The sequence below is a fragment of the Hyperolius riggenbachi genome, chromosome 11, assembly GCF_040937935.1.
Source record: "Hyperolius riggenbachi isolate aHypRig1 chromosome 11, aHypRig1.pri, whole genome shotgun sequence".
NCBI lineage: Eukaryota > Metazoa > Chordata > Amphibia > Anura > Hyperoliidae > Hyperolius > Hyperolius riggenbachi.
In genome coordinates, this window is record NC_090656.1 from 191,934,686 (window position 1) to 191,954,333 (window position 19,648).

A 19,648-nucleotide genomic window follows, 5' to 3' on the forward strand; every position below is an offset into this window, starting at 1 on the left:
CTTGCATTTCTGATGCTTAACATCTCATCTGTCACATGTCACCTCTCCTTTAAGCTTGTATTGACATTTCTTACCTGATATTTTACTTCTGAAATGACTCCCAGCTTCCTCCAGTCATGACTGTCTGGAAATCGAGGCAAGGTTGTTGTTTGCGTCAGACTGGGCAATTCCAGGTCAATATTAGAATTCAGTCCATGGTAATTCCTAAACTCTTCAGCTATGGAGATGGTACAAATAATAGTACAGTCAGCTGTCTACAGGACATTATAAGCCAACAGTGTGTTCACCAGGTAACAAAAACACCTGCCTGGAAAGCACAGAAAATCACAGTGAGGGCAGATGGTTGCACATGATGGCATAAGCACAAATGCTAATTGACTACTATGGGATTTCAGCAATCCTTTCTCATGGGTCAATTTAAAGCAGAGCAAGGATTGCTGCAATACCGTAGTAGCCAATTAGAATTTGTGCATTTGCCATCATGTGCAACCAGGTTGGCAATTCAAGTCCAAACGTGCAAAATTAATGCTCTGCCAAATGTTCTCTACTCAGGACAACTTTAGTCAAATTAGCTGAAAAAGGACTATGCTAAAGCATAGTAGACACATCGAATTTTGATTGGCCAATTTTACTACTTCCACGTAATATGGCAGCTTCCCTACACAATCTGTTCATAGTATTTAAAGGGAATCTGAATTGAAAATAAACGTATGAGATAATGAATTGTATGTGTAGAACAGCTATCCTATCGCCGCCTCACAGCCAGATAAGGAGAAAAAAAGAAAAAATGGAGGAATGGATGCCTGCCTAGTCCACTCATTTAGAGTGGTATGAAGGAAGAGAAGCGGATCAGGTACAGCCTTATTGACACATTTAGTGCAAAACACTGACCTGCGCTGAGCAATAAATTGGACTCCCAAGATCAGCAGAATGGGGTCCCATACACACTCCAACTTAATTAAAGTTACGTGTTGTTTCTTCGCAGAGGGGGAGGTGACCTGTGCGGTGGCCACCTGATGCGGCCGGTAAGGGGTAAAAATGAAAAATATACAGGTGAAAATACCTGCCCTGTCCTTGTGAGGTGAGGACAAGGAGAAAATAGACCTGTGTGTGTGTGTGTGGGGGGGGGGGGGGCGTAGCTAATTGTTATAGATTAATTGTCCTGTGAGGTATTGGGGCGGGCCAATAACCGTAGTGCTGCCACGGAGGCATAGGGAAAGAACATTACTAGCAAAGAGATGATTCTGATATTGTTTCCACTAGTACAGGAAGAGTTAAAGGATACCTGAGGTGACATGTGACATGATGAGATAGACATGTGTATGTACAGTGCCTAGCACACAAATAACTATGCTGCGTTCCTTTTTTTCTTTCTCTGCCTGAAAGAGTTAAATATCAGGTTTGTAAGTGGCTGACTCAGTCCTGACTCAGACAGGAAGTGACTACAATGTGACCCTCACTGATAAGAAATTCCCCTTTTTACCTCTGTCTTGCTCTCAGAAGCCATTTTCTGCTAGGAAAGTGTTTTATAGTTGAAATTTCTTATCAGTGAGGATCACACTGTAGTCACTTCCTGTCTGAGTCAGGACTGAGTCAGCCACTTACATACCTGATATTTAACTCTTTCAGGCAGAGAAAAAAAAACACAGCATAGTTACTTGTGTGCTAGGCACTGTACATACACATGTCTATCTCATCGTGTCACATGTCACTTCGGGTATCCTTTAAGAAGCTTCACTTGTTATTTATGCAAAAGAGGTTCTCTGAGGTCTCCGAGACTCTGACTAATTTAGTCAGAAATCCATGTTATTTTCTGAAGCACTTATACGCAAAGAAGATGCAAAGAAATCCAAGTTGATGCAGGATTATGCAAATTCTACATGCAGATATATGCAGTTTGAAAACAGAGGTGAAGTGGCCAAATATGATCAATTAAGCTGCTCATACCAGATTGTCACTTTTGTGGCTGACCTGAAAAAGCAGGTTATGATAAAGCTCCAAATGCATTATTTGTTGTGTGCTAAATTAATAAAGGTATACATCTGGAATATTAATTGTGTATTTCTGAGAGGTAAGCCAACTTTAGTCTCACTATTAATCTGTTTTTTAATCATTTTATTTTACATTGTCCACCTCCTCCCTGAAACATCCATAAATAAAACTAAAGTGGGAAAATTGACATAAAAATAGTTAGTACCTCAAAAATATATGTAAGCCCTTTTTTTTCTTAAATAGGTCCCTATATGTTCTCCATTTTTTACCTAGTCTGGGTGCCTTTGCAACTTGTGGGACATTTTTTTTATCTATAGTAACAAGATTATCTCAGAGTGCAAACAACAGAAAGCTTCCTATTTCAGGTAAGATAAGGACAGAAAGACCAGGAGGTAATTAAATCCACCCCACCCCCCCCCCCCCCCCCGAAGTGTTAACTCAGTGCTGTAAGCCTGTTGTCTCCTCCACTGGCCTGTTCCAGCGCTGCAACCCCTGAAAAGTCGCTTGTTGATGCTTGTTAACGGCTCGCGCATATGCACTAGCATGGACTCGCTTGGGGTCCAGCGGAAAACAGCAGAGCCCAAATGTGTCTGTACTGCTGCACACTACCCACTTCAGAGGTCCCATCACTGGATCAGCCCAGCTGAGGAGGACGAGGGAAGCCTCTTGAGGATCCAGATGCGTTCCCCTTCCAAGGTTAGTATTCCAATATGCCTGCTGCAAACCTCACAGGTTTGCTCTAATATAAAATGGTATGCCCCTAGTGAGTGTAACATGTTAGCATGTTAAAATATATGACTTATGTCCTTATGTTATGGAACGTGAGCTTCTCTACATGAAGCCATGCTACAGTGCCTGGGTGCTATGTTTTCTAACCACCCCCTAAAGTGATGCCAGGAATTAGCAGTGAGTGAATGCAGTGGCAAATCCAAACTCTTAGCAGAGGTGAACGAAATGTACAGTGCTGGAGAAAGGCGGGGTGGGGGCACTAAGGCAGAGCCAGAGCATGATAATGCTCTACAGAAGAGCCGCCATTTCCCCCCTCCCCTTCCTCTGCCCTTATTTTTCCAAGAAAGTGTGAAGGTAATCGGACTAAACAGTTTGAAGAATAGTGTCCTATTTCCCCACCCCTGATGAAGGCTTGTGTTTGCTCATTGCTACTGCTAATCACAGCAGTCCTTATCTGCCTGCTCTTTCTGCTGATCGCAGGCCATTGAAGTAGGGTAATAAAAGCCTCTAATAAACATTTAAACATAAAAGAAGAGGTAGAATGGATCATTTTAGTAATTAGCCACATTGTTAGCATGTATTTTAATGTGGTATTGTGATGTCCTAAGGGCTAAAAATGCTGCTTGGTTCACTTTAAACAGAAAAAATATGGTAGCTAGAGGTGATAACATCTACCAGGGGGTTTACTTCTCCACAAACCTACTATGCAGCAATGAACAAGATTTTAACACATTGTATAAATATAGACATAACAGGAAAGCATAATAGTAAGCCAGAAACCACAGAACTTTTATCAAGATCAGGTAGGACAATGAGATGCTAGAAAATATATATCTATTCTCCAAAAACACAGTGCAACATCATAAGAGATGCAGAAATAATAATATAATATATAATATAAAATGCATATGAATGAGCTGCAGGCATATATGATATATAGCTATATTAAAATTAGGATAAATATAAATACCAAATTACTAAAGGGAGATCAAAGTGTTTGTTATATTTGTAAGTATTTTATAATGTATTAATTTTTTTGCAGGTTTCCAGGTTTCAAGTGAACATGAAGTGAAAACCGTACGAGATAATGAATGTCTATGTAGTACGGATGATAAAAAGAACATAAGTAACATAGAAAGAGTCTCACATTTATATTTTCTGTTTTACAGCTTTTTAAGATTGCATCAGACTATCACAACTGCCGTTTAAAATCCACTCTGCCCTTTAAGCTAAAAAGAGAAGTAATGATCCTTTGAACTTTCCAGTACTAAAACCTTATTTCAAGCTGTCTCTCACTGTTTCTCAGCTGTTTGAGCTTCCATTTTTTTTTCAGGAAATTGGACTGAATTTGACAAGCTGTTCAACAAGCTCATTTGCATAGATAACTCAGGTTTTTAACTCTTGATGTACTGGAAAACAGAAAGGAACTTCACATAATTTCTTAGTAGGGATAATACTACAGTATAATCTCGTTATAATAACCTCTGATTTAGTAAACATTCAGGTATAGTAAACTACCTCTCCAGGTCCCGGCCAATCTTCATTATAAGTCTATGGGAGCAACACCTGGTATAGTAAACTCTACTATAACAGAAATGTTATTATATTAAACATGTTTTTGGCCCCTATGTGACGCTGACTCAGGATATAGTAAAAGTGGGCGGAGCATTCGTCATAGGTGTGAAACCCATGGTCTGCTGCTCTCTCCAGGCTGGTTGCAGGTGAGTTGATGCCTCATGATATTTGCAAGACAAGAAGAATGGCAGCGGCACTGGATATACAGTACTGTACAAATAATCAGCCCGGGGAAAATGAGGAATAATGTGAACATAATCTAAAGAGAATGCAGTGTTACCACTTCCACATTGCAATCACCAATAAAATATCATCACAGTCCTCCCAACGGATTCTACGCACCCCCGCGTATCTCTTCCCATGTTAGCGATAATGCTCCTGAGTACATGCTACTTTAACTTGTAGTGCAGATTAGAGCGGGCCTACTCGCTGCAAACTAAGGAGAGAGGAGAGTAGAGTGCTAAGTCCGCGGAGGTATCAGAGTTACTTGCATTACCGATGTAGCTTATTATGATTGGCTGCATTTTGAAGAGAGGCTTCAGGGTTGGCTCAAGAATGAGCAGAAATCTTTGCAGGACACATGCTGCAAGTCCCACCCACTGAGGTATCGGAGCCAATTACAGGAAGCGATTGGCTGCCTCTATTCAGTGACAGCTGCAATTTTTAAGGAGCTCTGGTACTGTACCTCCAATGAGAGGACAGAGTCGCTCCTTTGCAGCTGAGAATGTACCAGGGCATGCTGGGCTACTTCTAGGACAATTTCTGATATTGTAAACTTCTGATATAGTAAACCATTTTTCCTGGTCCCTTGAAGTTTACTATAAAGAGATTATACTGTATACAGTATGTGTATGTGTTTATCTCATGTTACATGTCGCTTTAAGATTCTAGTGGTGTTTATTCAATTTGCATTTATGTATGTATTTACTTTTTTCAGCAGCTCTGGAAAGCCTTTAAATCTATCTTTCATACAAAGAGGATGGAAAACCGATATGGCACAAAGCACTGGTAATTCCTAGCAGTGATGCCCACCTGTGAGGTCACTAAACTTGGTCACACCATACTCAGCTGTTCCAGTCTCATCTCTCTGCAGCCGTGCAGCTTCCTCCATGTTTTCGGAAAATACAGATAGACGATGTAGAAATTCTATAATAAAGAAACAACAGATGAGTTTAAACGGTAATTACACTGTTGTCTTTAATTGGTGCAAACATGGATTTTGCTGCACAAGTCTTTGTAATTTAATGTTACTTCACATTATTAAGCTTACAGACAGTCACCTACTTACAAATGACTCAAGTTACAGCCTTTAAAACATACAAAGTTATCTCCATGTACAAAATATAAAGTACTGTTTTTGTTATTACATATTTTTGCTATATGTTATTAGTATTATTATTATTATTTAGTATTTATATAGCGCCAACATCTTCTCCAGCACTGTACAGAGTCTATTGTCTTGTCACTAACTGTCCCTCGTAGGAGCTCACAACCTAGTCCCTACCATAGTCATATTTCTGTATGTATCGTAGTCTAGGGCCAATTTTTAGGGGAATGCTAATTACGGCAACTTATCTGTATGTTTTTGGGATGTGGGAGGAAACCAGAGTGCCCAGAGGAAACCCACACAGGCACAGGGAGAACATACAAGCGCCATGCAGATGTTCACCTGCTGGATGGGATTTGAACCGGGGACCCAGCGCTGCAAGGCAAGAGCGCTAACCACTACATCATTGTGCTGCCCGCGCTGTTACAGTATTAATACTATTGTTATTATTATTTTTTTAATTATATAGCACCAACATCTTCTGTAGCGCTGTACATAGTACAAACAAATAATCGGAAACAAATATACATAAGAAATACAAGACACTGTACAGTCATGACATGGAATAGTAGAAATACAAATCCATACATAGTTGATATGTAGTTGGTACATGTGCATATGTTAAAATTAAAGCAGTATGAGAAAGGAGGAGGTCCCTGCTCTTGTGAGCTTACAATCTAGAGGGTAGTGGGGAAGAAACAACAGGGAAGGAAACACAGGGGTTTGAAGGTTTCCAGACTCAGGGCATGACAAACTGGCTGAGGGAGAGAGTTCCGAAGGAAAGGGACAGCCCGTGAGAAGTCTTGGATGCGAGAGTGAGAGGAGGTGACTAGGCTAGAGAACAAAAGGGTCTCCTGTGAGGAACAGAGGGTCCGGGCTGGGAGGTATCTGGAGATTAAAGAGGAAATGTATGGAGGCGATAGCTTGTGTAGAGCTTTGTATGCAAGCGTGAGAAGTTTAAACTGGATCCTTTGGGCAACTGGTAACCAATGGAGGGATTGGCAGAAAGGGGCTGCCTCATAGGATCTAGAAGAGAGGTGGATGAGACAGGCAGCGGAGTTTAGTAGGGATTGGAGAGGTGTCAGTCTGCTTTTTGGTAGATCACAGAGTAGGGTGTTACAGTAGTCAAGACGGGAGATGATTAGGGCATGCACAAGCATTTTAGTTGCTTCTTGTGAGAGGAAGGGACGGATTCTGGAAATGTATTTGAGATGGAGGTAGCAGGAGGTAGTTAATGTGTTGATATGTGGTATAAAGGAAAGCTCAGAGTCCAGAGTTACCGCCAGACAACGAGCTTTACAGTACTGTATAAACTGTTTATACAATATATGCATATATAATACACTGTTTATTTATATATTTATATAAACTGTAAGTAGTTTAAAACATATTAAAAAGCTCATTGAAAACCCAAAAACTTACTGTATATATGCTATATACAGTGGTGTGAAAAACTATTTGCCCCCTTCCTGATTTCTTATTCTTTTGCATGTTTGTCACACTTAAATGTTTCTGCCTAATCAAAAACCGTTAACTATTAGTCAAAGATAACATAATTGAACACAAAATGCAGTTTTAAATTATTATTTAGTGAGAAAAAAAACCTCCAAATCTACATGGCCCTGTGTGAAAAAGTGATTGCCCACCTTGTTAAAAAATAACTTAACTGTGGTTTATCACACCTGAGTTCAATTTCTGAAGTCACCCCCAGGCCTGATTACTGCCACACCTGTTTCAATCAAGAAATCATTTAAATAGGAGCTATCTGACACAGAGAAGTAGACCAAAAGCACCTCAAAAGCTAGACATCATGCCAAGATCCAAAGAAATTCAGGAACAAATGAGAACAAAAGTACTGTAATTGAGATCTATCAGTCTGGTAAAGGTTATAAAGCCATTTCTAAAGCTTTGGGACTCCAGCGAACCACAGTGAAAGCCATTATCCACAAATGGTAAAAACATGGAACAGTGATGAACCTCCCCAGGAGTGGCTGGCCGACCAAAATTACCCCAAGAGCGCAGAGAAAACTCATCCGAGGGGCCACAAAAGACCCCAGGACAACATCTAAAGAACTTCAGGCCTCACTTGCCTCAATTAAGGTCATTGTTCACGACTCCACCATAAGAAAGAGACTGGGTAAAAACAGCCTGCATGGCAGATATCCAAGGCACAAACCACTTTTAAGCAAAAAGAACATTAAGGCTCGTCTCAATTTTGCTAAAAAAACATCTCAATGATTGCCAAGACTTTTGGGAAAATACCTTGTGGACCAATGAGACAAAAGTTGAACTTTTTGGAAGGTGCGTGTCCCGTTACATCTGGCGTAGAAATAACACAGCATTTCAGCAAAAGAACATCATACCAACAGTAAAATATGGTGGTGGTAGTGTGATGGTCTGGGGTTGTTTTGCTGCTTCAGGACCTGGAAGGCTTGCTGTGATAGATGGAACCATGAATTCTACTGTCTACCAAAAAATCCTGAAGGAGAATGTCTGGCCATCTGTTCATCAACTCAAGCTGAAGCGATCTTGGGTGCTGCAGCAGGACAATGACCCAAAACACACCTGCAAATCCACCTCTGAATGGCTGAAGAAAAACAAAATGAAGACTTTGGAGTGGCCTAGTCAAAGTCCTGACCTGAATCCTACTGAGATGTTGTGGCATGACCTTAAAAAGGTGGTTCATGCTAGAAAACCCTCAAATAAAGCTGAATTACAACAATTCTGCAAAGATGAGTGGGCCAAAATTCCTCCAGAGCGCTGTAAAAGACTCGTTGCAAGTTATCGCAAACGCTTGATTGCAGTTATTGCTGCTAAGGGTGGCCCAACCAGTTATTAGGTTCAGGGGGCAATTTCTTTTTCACACAGGGCCATGTAGGTTTTGAGTTATTTTTCTCACTAAATAATAAAAATCATCATTTAAAACTGCATTTTGTGTTCAATTATGTTATCTTTAACTAATAGTTAACGATTTTTGATGAGCAGAAACATTTAAGTGTGACAAACATGCAAAAGAATAAGAAATCAAGGAGGGGGCAAATAGTTTTTCACACCACTGTACAGTAGGAGCAAATCCAGAGTTCTCTAAAAGTAAATTATTTATTCACTATAAATAACACAGGACTCAACTTACAAACAAATTCTTGAACGGAACATGTTTGTAAGTAGGCAGCTGGATTACCTCTTTCTCCGGTGTCCATGGCAGCCTGGAGGTGGAATAGTAATTAACACACCGGGACTTTTGCCGTTTTTCGGCTTCACCCTGCACCCAAATTTCCGGCACCATTTTCACATGCATGCGGCAAGAATGGTCATATATGGCATGTGGAGTGAGACTCCTGATTATCTTGCCTTGGCCAAAACCTTATCAATGAAATACCTTTGAAGCATCCACCAAGCAAGAAATTGCTGATAATGAGTGTGGATTACCTTTTTCATCTACTTTTTCTATTGAAGGGAAGGTTCAGGGAGGGCTGTAAAAAAATAAAAATCAATATCCACTTACCTGGGGCTTCCTCCAGACGTTCCTCCTGACGTCTGCTATTTTCTGAAGCACTTATACATCAAAGAAACAGTGAAAGACAACTTCAGATAAGATTTTACTGTAGGGGAGTTCAATGGGTCGTTATCTCTTCTCTGTTTCATAGCTTAAAGTGAACCTCCGGACTAAAAATCTACTCAGCAGAACTGAAAAAGCTTTGTGTTTCTTTAACAGTTTCACAGCATCAGAACTTTGTTTTTCTTACCAAAGCATAATTTTTAGCTGTATTTTTAGCTAAGCTCCACCCATCAAAGAAAACTGCCCGGGCTTTTTCTCCCTGATGCTGTGCAAAGCATGATGGGATTTCCTATGTTGTTATTTATGTTGCCTAGCAACTGGGAGGGGTGATCAGCACACAGGACAGTTGGAACTGTGTCTCATGCTCCTTGTCACCTCCTTTCATCCAAAAAGATGGATGCCCTCATGAAATCAAACAGTTGCCTGTTCTTTTAAAACAGGGTGGGTAAGAGATTATATTACCTATCTATTTTAATTAACATAACTAATGTAACTTAATGACAGTATGTTTGTTTAGGCTGAAGTTCCTCTTTAAAATGCAGAGTGTAGTGTGTAAACTGCAAATATTAGAGAATGATGCAATGCTATAAAAAAAAAAAAAAAAAGCTACATAAGGCCCGGTTCACATTCGTGTTAAAAAACGGTCCGTTCGCGGGTCCTAACGGATGTGAATGAATCCAATGTTAACCTATGGAACCGTTCACATTTGTCTGTGAGAACGGATCTGTTCCACACAATGTGCTGAACAGACCACAAATATGGTTCTGCAGCAATTTTTCCGGACCGCTGAGCCATAGCGGAACGGAAACGTAACCTGAAGCACTGCATTGGGGGCAACGAGAAAACGGAACGTTTCTTCACACTAATAAAGAAACGGACTGTTCTAGCCATTACAATTCACTTTGCTGATGGGCGTCTGGGTGGGATATGGGGAAACCGAACATAAGCAGCTGAAAGGCAAATGGAGTGAAAACTGATCCGATCGACCGGTAATCAGATCCATTTTCACAGATCCGTTTGCCACTAATTGCCAGTGTGAACCGAAAATAAAAATATGAGACTCTTTTCTTTGCTACTTATGTTCTATTAATTATCCATACTACACATACTATTCATTATCTCATACGTTTTTTTCGCTTCAGTGTCAACACGTTTTCAGTACTTAGCAATTCAAAAAGTACTAAAAAGTAGGTAATCAAATGTAGTGCTTTGTGGGAGCTTTAAAAGTATTTTATTGATAGGTTTGAAAATATCTACTTGGAGAAAACTCGGGAGAAAAGTTATCAGGATTTGGCCCATTGTCTTTTTTTCACCTTGTCTATGAAAGGTTATTTTAGATATCAGCAAGGAAACAAAATAACTCAAAATAGGATGAGAAATATTAAAAATACACATAAAACATGAACATATTTTGTGTGTTTTTAACCTTTTAACAACCGCTCCACACCAATTGGTGTGAAGTCCCAGGGGCTTAGATTGCTGGGGAACGTGGCCGATGCGCACGCGCTCCGCTCCGTCATCAGCCTCCCAGCAGCGATTGCCACTAAGAGACTGTTATCTATTTACATGGTACAGCGATGTGATCTACGGCAGCGATGTACAGGGTCAGCCGTGTGACACGACTGTCCCCATGAGACACACAGGATCAATCCGCTGTCATCCGATCGCTGTCATTGGCTAGCGGGGGGAGGGAGGTTGGGGTTAGAATAAAAAAAATTACAAATAAATAAACATGCTAGCAGGGATCAGACCCCACCAACAGAAAGCTCTGTTGGTGGGCAGAGAAGGGGGGGGATCACTTGTGTGCTGAGTTGTACGGCCCTGCAGCGAGCTGCAGTGGCCTAATGTGTAAAAAATAGCCTGGTCACTAGGGGGGTGTAAGCCTACGGTCTTTAAGTGGTTCATTGTGATGTGCTAAAAAGTCATTTTACAGATGAGAAGAGAGATTTCATGTATCAAGGCCCACATCAGGAGTATAATTAAATCATGAGGTCCCTCAGAGAAAGCTTAAGAAGGGTGCCCTGCCCACCAACGTTTCCACTTACTTTCTCTGTAGTACTGTAACACCTATGTCAGGATTCCCATCTGCCAGAAAGCATACAAAACGATGTATACAGATGGAACATAGGCACCAAAAAGATTAAAATATACATTGTATCAAGTCCACCGCTGGTGGAGGGGTCTATCCCCGTTTTTTTCCATTTCTACAGAGAGCGACATCTAAACCCCTTGAGGAGTGGGTTTAAGTTCTTAAGTTCTCCCCCTCTCCTGAAAATTGGTTGCCTATCAGTAACCCACACTTGTGAGTATATCTCTGTACACATTTATTAAAAACCTGTTCAGTCTTGAAATACTACACCATAGTGGGCTCTAGGTTTTCCCCTTTTATCTGATGCAAAAGTGTGGCCAACATGTTGCCTACCCAGCACCCCCATAACAACACCTGGCCTAGACAGGCAGCTACGGTTTCAGAGGGAGGTGGGTAAAGAAGTTGACAGCCCCAACATCCTTAGGACTCCTGTGGCTGCAGATGATGCTGACCCTATAGACACCCCTCTGCCCCAAATCTCTTACATTTTGCACACATTTTAACTTCTTTTATTTTTTTTTATTTCCTTTAAAACATTTAACATTTCTACAAAATACCTTTGGTTTTTTTTCTATCCATGTATTTCACAAGTAATTAGATAACAGAGATGGGCAACGAGATCGATGGTCAATACAAATCACCTTAAAGAGTAAAGGTGGCCATACACTGGCCCGATTCTCGCCCGTTTCGACAGCAGATTCGATCCTGGGATCGAATCTGCTGCCAATCGTACGCGGTAAACGCCGCCGCCGATCCGATTTCCTCCCGAAATCGGATCGGTCCATCGATCGCGCCGTGCGGGAAATTACCCTCGATCGCCCGCGGGTAAAGTGCGCGTCGCTAGCGGCGGCCGATCCGACGAAAAATACATTACCTGATGCGGGCTCCCAGGCGTCTTCTCCGCATCTTCTCAGCGCTGCACCCGCTCCATCCCGGCGCTTCCTGGGTCACTGCAGTGACCCAGGAAGTTCAAATAGAGGGCGCTCTATTTGAACTTCCTGGTCACGGAGTGACACAGGAAGCGCCGGGATGGAGCGGGTGCAGCGCTGAGAAGAAGAGGAGAAGGCGCCCCGGAGCCCGCATCAGGTAATGTATGCGCGGGGGGGGGGACAGGCGGCAGGAGCAGCTGAACAGATTGTGATCGGTTTCAGGCTGAAATCGATTCACAATCTGTTTGCAGTAAGGCAGCCATACGATCCCTCTCTGATCAGATTCGATCAGATAGGGATCTGTCAGCTGGTCGATCTGGTGGCACATCGACCAGTGTATGGCTGCCTTAACTGTTCGGCATAAAATAAAAAATCAATTCTTTATTTTTATCTGGTAAACAAGGATTAAGGATGCTAACCAGGCAATCCAAAAGTTAAAATCACTATTACTTTTCTTGTTGATAAATGATCATATCCCAGTTTACCTGACTCTTATTCGGTACACACAAAATTTTGTACACAAAAAGGAAGTTGCAGGGCATGCTGGGTTGTCCTTTTTTGCTTCTGTACTTCCCTTCAGACTTAACTATTGCAGCCTGATTGGTTGAAGCTTCTTTCCCTCCTGTTTTCTCCTCCCACAGCTCTGTTCCTCTCTGATTGGCCAATATTTCTCATGCTGAGACAATGCACTTTCTATAGTGGAGGGCGGGCAAATCAGGCAGAGGAGAGTAAGGGAGGAAATTACATCAGAATTGGCTTAAAAATAGCCACACTTAAAATGAGAAATGCTAAGAAGGATTTTCTCTTTTTTTACTGTAGAAAAATCACTAAAATCAAAACATGGACAGTGCAATACATATGGTATGTAAGTATTGCAAGTATTTATCTACTTATATATGTGGTGTTTTTTATCTGAGATAGTATGGCTGACAGCTCTTCTTTAAAGGGAACCTAAAGTGAGGAAATTCACTCCAGGTTTGAAACATACTGTACCTATGTAGAGGGAAAGCTCTGGATATCATATTGGCAGGCGTTCACAAGTCATGAACTCCCTGCATTTGGACTATAAGATGCAGTGACTTTTTACCCCCACTTTTGGGGGAGAAAAAGTGAGTCTTATAGTCCAAAAAATACAGTATCTGTTTTTTTTTTTTATACGGTTCCCAATGACTTAAAGTGAATTTTCTCACTTCAGGTTCACTTTAAGGTGATTTTTAAAGTAATGGATAAAAGTTTTTACCTTTCTTGCTGCCATAGCTTCTGTTAAATTGCTGCATGAAATCTTTAAACTGGACCTAAAAAGAAAGAATCACATTAAATAAGGAACCAAAATATTACAGAAACAAGAGCAAGTGAAAAATGTGCAACATTTAATACGAGTCACCTCACCATTGCAGAACTTGTGGAGGTTCTAGTTGGGAAAAAGAGCACAAAAACACAGATTACACGGAGGAGAAGCATCTTGTCACTGCCAAAAAAATATGAAAATGTTGGAGAGAATGATTCTACACAGAAGATAAAGTGAAGAGGGTTTGTAAGTAAACGTGAAAGTCAGGGGTGTTATCGACAAAACCACAAACAGATGTGTAAATGATGGTGATGGAAAAATAATAAAACCACAATGTATTAAAGTGACAGCAAAAATAAACACATAAATGACACAGAATGAATGTATCAAAAGGCCCGTCTCTCTATGATCGAGCATGAATGGGAGTGGAGTGTGACTGACAGCCCTGTAGTTTAATACTGCATGAAGAAGTACGAAACTAGTGGTGACTGCATTCCAGTCAATATTTGATCAGATATCTATAGAGATCTGATTAAATATCAAATCTAGAGGATTGATAAAAAATTTCAATCATCTTCATTACTGTAATACCCTGCTGTGTGGCCTACCAAAAACAGACTGGAACCTCTCCAGTCTCTACTGAACTCTGCTGCTCATCTCTAGAGATGGCCACAATGGTTCTCCCGGCGGGTATTCCGCCCGGATATCAGCTACCTGCGCCCGGTAGCGGACACATAGCCCATTTGACCCGCCTCCTATACCTCGTCATTGGGGTAAACTTTGACCCTCTACATCACAGTCAGCAGACACATGGCAGCCAATTAGGCTGCACTCATCCACGGACCCCCACGCTGCAGCGTTCCCCATGTTCTCAGTCTGCTGATCTTCCTGTAGTGAGAGGAAGGGAGAGACATTTGGAGATAGGGACAGCGTTAGTTAGGCTGTTAACTTGCTCCTCGCTCAATGTTGTTACTGAAATCACCCCACCAAAGCTCTTTTGAGAGCTAATATTCTTCTGATCTGTTTGTTTTTTTTACTGCATGACCACAGACAGGCAAAGATAAAGCCCTGTCGCAGCTGGGCCTAGTTGCTGTACTTTGCCAGGTCCACACTCTGTATTACCATTGCATATCTTTTCACTGTATTTGTGATTTAACTTACTAAAGCATAGCTGTCTTTGTGGGTGACACTGCATAGATAGAGCCCACAGACAGTTGCCAGCCAGGCTAGCTGGGATTTGTAGTCCCACACTGGCAGCACACTGTATTACCATACCATTGCCTATCGTTTCACTGTATTTGTGATTTAACTTACTAAAGAAGCATAGCTGTCTTTGTGGGTGACACTGCATAGATAGAGCCCACAGACAGTTGCCAGCCAGGCCAGCTGGGATTTGTGGTCCCACACTAGCAGCACACTGCAGGTTATTAACCATACCATTGTATATCGTTTCACTGTATCTGTGTTTGAACATACTATACCATAGCTCCCTTTGTATATGGAGACAAAGTTGAAGAAAGCACACTCAGTGTGTGGATTATGAAAAGTGGCCAGCCGATCGTAGAATGATCTCACCTTAATGAAGTGCTGGTTAGCCCGTATGGTGTACCAACTCGCAGGCTTTGTCCCTTTGAGCCAGGGACCAGGCTCGTGGTAGCGGGAATACCTTCGTTCTTCTCCTCTTGCAGCTGTGGATAGCACCATTCGCCTTGCAGTCACCAGAGTTCTGCACTATGCAGGTGCTCAGTGGCCATGGTGGGTGCCAATTGTATGAGTATCTTCCCTTTTCTGGATCCCTCCACAAAATTGAGAGCCGTCCTGCACGGAAATTGAGAGCTGCACTAACTATACACAGCACAACTCTGATCGCTCCTCCGGACCTCCCGGAAGTTCATTCTACTTTACTAGAATAGCTCCCTTTGTGGGTGACACCGCATACAGCCCACAGAGAGACAGGAACAGTTAGCTAGGCTGTCCTTTATTGCTGAAACTGCCACAAAAAAAAAAAAAAAACGTTTTGAGGGCTCATATTCGTGTGTGTGTGTGTGTGTGTGTGCGTGCGTGCGTGCGTGCGTGCGTGCGTCACAAACATTGCATACAGGCCAGGCCACAGTCATTGCTGGGTCTTGCAGTTCTACTATCATCTTCTATCTATTACAAACTAGAACAACATTTGATGTATTACACCTCTGTGTCGCTGGCCAGCAAAGGGACTCTAATTCAGTGTGGGTGATGGGTTTACTTTCACTCTGATCGGTGCGTCTACTTGGTTACTGGACGGGCTCTCGACTTTCTTATCTGATTGTACTTTAGAGTCTAAAGTTTAGACAACTCACCAGAGGCATAAGGCTGCATGGTCCGGTGTGTCCCAGTGTCTGCTTTGCGGACGGCGAGATGCACACCAACAGGCTTACCTCTAAATGCCTGGCTGGGTTTGCCTAGCACTTCCTGTAAGGGAGAGAGTCGTTGGCTGACATACAGGTCACTTTCTGACTCTCGGGTGCCAGCCCACGAATCTGGAAGCAGCGTGGCATACCCCTGCTCTAACTGACTACACCTTGGCAAAACATTTTAGTCAGCACAACCTAGGTGGACATTAGAACACATTTTAGAAAACGAATTAGCCTTCACCTGGGTGGCGAGGCTTGCCCCTCCTCCAGGAGGGATAGAAGGTGGACATCTGGGCAGTTTTGCACTGGGTGGCTTCTGCGAGGGTGAGACATACAAGGGTGAGACAGGGAAGGAACTGCCTGTCTCCACCAGCTGTTTGGTAACAGGCAATGGTGGAGCACTCTGGCTGTCATAGCAGGAGGGGAGGTCTAGGCCCCCAGATGCCTGCTCTGACACCTGGCCTCCTTCCGCTGCCCTGCAAGGATATGACCCAGGCAAAAAAAAGACTGTGAACTCTTAGGTTAGAGGCTATCACATTTAAACATAAATCATTTTTTAGCAACATGAGGTTCAGCATGAAAACGATTAGCAATATTTGGTACAACATCAATATCACAGTTATGTTCATTTTTCACATAATGTACACATGTATCGGGAACAACAGTGACAGGTTCAGAATCAGACAAACAGTGATTAGACAGCTGTCCGTTAGAAACAGGTACCTCTTCCTTGCCTCCTTCCCTAGTAGAGCTAGGTACCATTACCCCAGCTGCCTTCCTCTGTCCCTCACCAAACTTGTACAGTACCTGAGTAGGTCCAGACTGGCAATCCGGGGTGTTGATCATAGGTTCATAAAAGGATCGTAGGGAGCCAAGATCGGTGCCCAACAGCACAGGCACTGGGATGTCATCAGTCACCCCCACAACTTTTGTCCGGCGCCCCCTTCCCCAATCGAGAACAACACGAGCTTTGCCGATGCGTGCGTGTGTGCCACCAACTCCCACAAGTGTAACATGCTCATTAGGAAGGAAATTCTCCCTGGCAACAAGATGAGAGCGAACCAATGTAAGTTCTGCGCCTGTGTCGCGGAAACCGACAGCGATCTGGTCGTTTACCTCCACGACTTGATGATTTCCGGAAAGTCGAGGATTTGCTGCTCCAATGACGAGGTAGGCGTGTGCAGTAGAGGATGGGCTAGCCGATTCGGGGCTAGGCTCTGGAGACGGCGTCCTAACCTCGGGGCAGGCAGACTGGAGATGTCCTCGCTGGCCACACTAGTAACACTTGGGAACATAGGTTGCATCAGGCGAATGAGCAGCAGGTGCAGCTTCCGGCCTCTGTGGCTGTGGGACCCGATTCCCACGGTTCACAGGGGGAGGAGAGCTATTTTGCAAAGGTCCCCCCCCCCTTTCCAGCTCTGGAAAGGGGGGTCCGGTACACGGGTGGCCACAAAAGTGTCTGCGAGGTCTGCGGCAGCTTTGGTGAATCCAGGCTTCTGCTCCAAGACAAACTCCCGGACCTCTGGTGGACAACAGTGCAGTAACTGGTCCTGTACGATGAGGTCCTCCAGACCTTGGTGAGAGTCTTTGTTGAGGCCTCGTGACCACTGCCTGAACACAGTGAGCAGGTGACCCGCCAGGTTGCCATAAGTGTCTGTGGGGCCTTTCTGCAGGGCCCTAAACTTTTTGCGATATACCTATGGGGTCAGCTGGTAGTTAGCGATAATTGCAGCGTGGGCCTGGACTCCGGAGCACTTGGCGAGGGATTTTGGCCTTGCGCTCGCAATTTGGCCATTTCAAGGTCGTGTCGGCGTGCGGATTCTCTCTCTGCTGCCTCTTTCTCAGCAAGCCACCGGTGTTCTGAAGCTTCCCTTTCCGCCTGGCGTTCCTCTCTGTCAGCCTGGCGCTGGCGTTCTGCACGGTCAGCGTTTTCTCTGACAATCTGCAGGTACAGCTCAGGATTTGTATCCGACAGACTTTGTAAAGCGTGCTGAATTCCAGCATCAGGAACACAGGAAAGGATTGCATGGACGGGCTCCTTCCGGTTACCATGCTCCTCCTCATTTAGTGTGATCCGTTCAGACTCCGTTCTGTTTTCTCCTGGGGCTGAAAGTGTGTCAACTCGATTCAACAGCTTACTTTCCGTTGTCCCAGCAGTATCTTCTGGACCATCAGGGTGCTCTTCCAGCATCTGATCCGGCTGGGTACCCAGTTGCAATAATCCTCAATTAATTGTGTTTTCGTTTTAGTATAAGGCTCAATGCCTCTTTCTACACACAAGTTTGCCAGATCAGGCAATTGCATTCGCTTGGATCCCGCTGCATCAGCCATTGTTGCAAAATAAAAGATAGGATAGAAAAAAAGAGATTTGGGGGGGTAACTCTGTGCTATACGTTTAATCTATGGAAATGGTAATGCACCGGTTATCGACCACAGATTTTGATATGTTGAACATACACAAATCCCAATAAGCTGCCAACCATCATAGACCGCATGGGCTGGTCCTTGATCAGGTCAATCGCTCAGATTCAGAAACTCGGTCTCGCTGTCCCTTTTCGTGTAGATGCCCATATGTGGATTCGCAATCTATGAACCGACTAGCCGAGAGGAGCGTCCTGACTCCAAAAGATTCACCACACACGCACAATTGAAATGCTTGTCAGCACATGACTGTAAATATATTAGCACACTGCGAACACTGTAAGTTAACCCTTAGCTGTATGCAGGGATCGGCGCCAGATCTGTCTATCTGTGCCCGATTAAAGCATACGGGTTGTAAATACAAGATCCTCTAGAACACAAGGTAACGTTTTCGGAGGAGTAAGTACGATTGTGTATGTTCAGGAACAGGTCCTAACCGTAAAACGATTTTTAAACGTTTTAGTAGCAAAAATGCATTACACACATTCACATACACTAATTAACATATACACGCAAAGCTTAAAATAAAAGGAAATAATTATGAAAGGGTTACTTAGCCGAAATGCAGTCTGTGTGGGGATATTTCCTTCTGGGAGTCCTTGGTTTCAGAGTCATAGGCCTTTATATTTTGTAATCCAAGCAGATGTTACAGTTCCAAGATGGTTGCTAACCACATGGTCCTCTGGTTAGCAGCAGCAGGCTCTCGTGAAGATGGGATTTGGAGGACTAAAGTCCGCCTGCTGGCAATGTGCTTTTGATGAAGCTGGTTTGGGGTGTGGCAATGCCTGCCCCCTCTGAATTACCCACCAATGACAGTCCACCCTCTCCTAGGAGGACTTTGAGCGTAAATTGTAAAACCCTGTAACTCATAAACTATACATGTCATATGTAGGTGGATAGCAGATTCATACTTGTCAGAAAATACCGATTAATATGACATCTTGCATGAGTGTGTTAGGCTGTCCTGCCCCAGAGAACTGTCGTACACCAATAACCGGACGGGTTATTGTTATTAATTTTATATCAGCACATTGGGCAGATTTTAACGAACAAGACTATATTAATTTCATAGCTGTGCTATACACTGTTTTCATTTAACTGACTGAAATTATAAACCACATGCATTCAAATCTGTTCCCCAGCGGTGCCAATGTGTCTGATGTTGGCAGTGGACCCCTGGGGAGCTAGCTTCCTTTGGGTTCCCCTGGATGAAAAGACCTTTTGGGGTGTTATTTATCATCGGAGTGTGACCAGCTAGAACAACCTTTGGAACTCTCTCCCTCAGCCGGTTCGTCATGCCACAAGTCTGGAAACCTTCAAACGTACTCTGAAAACACACCTGTTCAGAC

At 43.1% G+C, this 19,648-nt stretch overlaps 1 protein-coding gene across 1 annotated transcript in view; it reads right to left on the reverse strand.

Annotated features, from left to right (window-relative positions):
- Positions 1–18,069, reverse strand: part of LOC137537931 (cathepsin W-like) — a 36,627-nt gene extending 18,558 nt beyond the window's left edge. The window contains exons 1-7 of the mRNA XM_068259861.1: positions 17,609–18,069; positions 17,318–17,489; positions 15,064–15,176; positions 13,590–13,611; positions 13,441–13,495; positions 5,329–5,442; positions 75–217 (exon numbers count right to left, since the gene is read on the reverse strand). Of these exons, the coding sequence (XP_068115962.1) occupies positions 75–217; positions 5,329–5,442; positions 13,441–13,495; positions 13,590–13,611; positions 15,064–15,176; positions 17,318–17,489; positions 17,609–18,069 (1,080 nt within the window). The remainder of the gene's footprint in view (positions 1–74; positions 218–5,328; positions 5,443–13,440; positions 13,496–13,589; positions 13,612–15,063; positions 15,177–17,317; positions 17,490–17,608) is intronic.
- Positions 18,070–19,648: the final 1,579 nt, after the last annotated feature.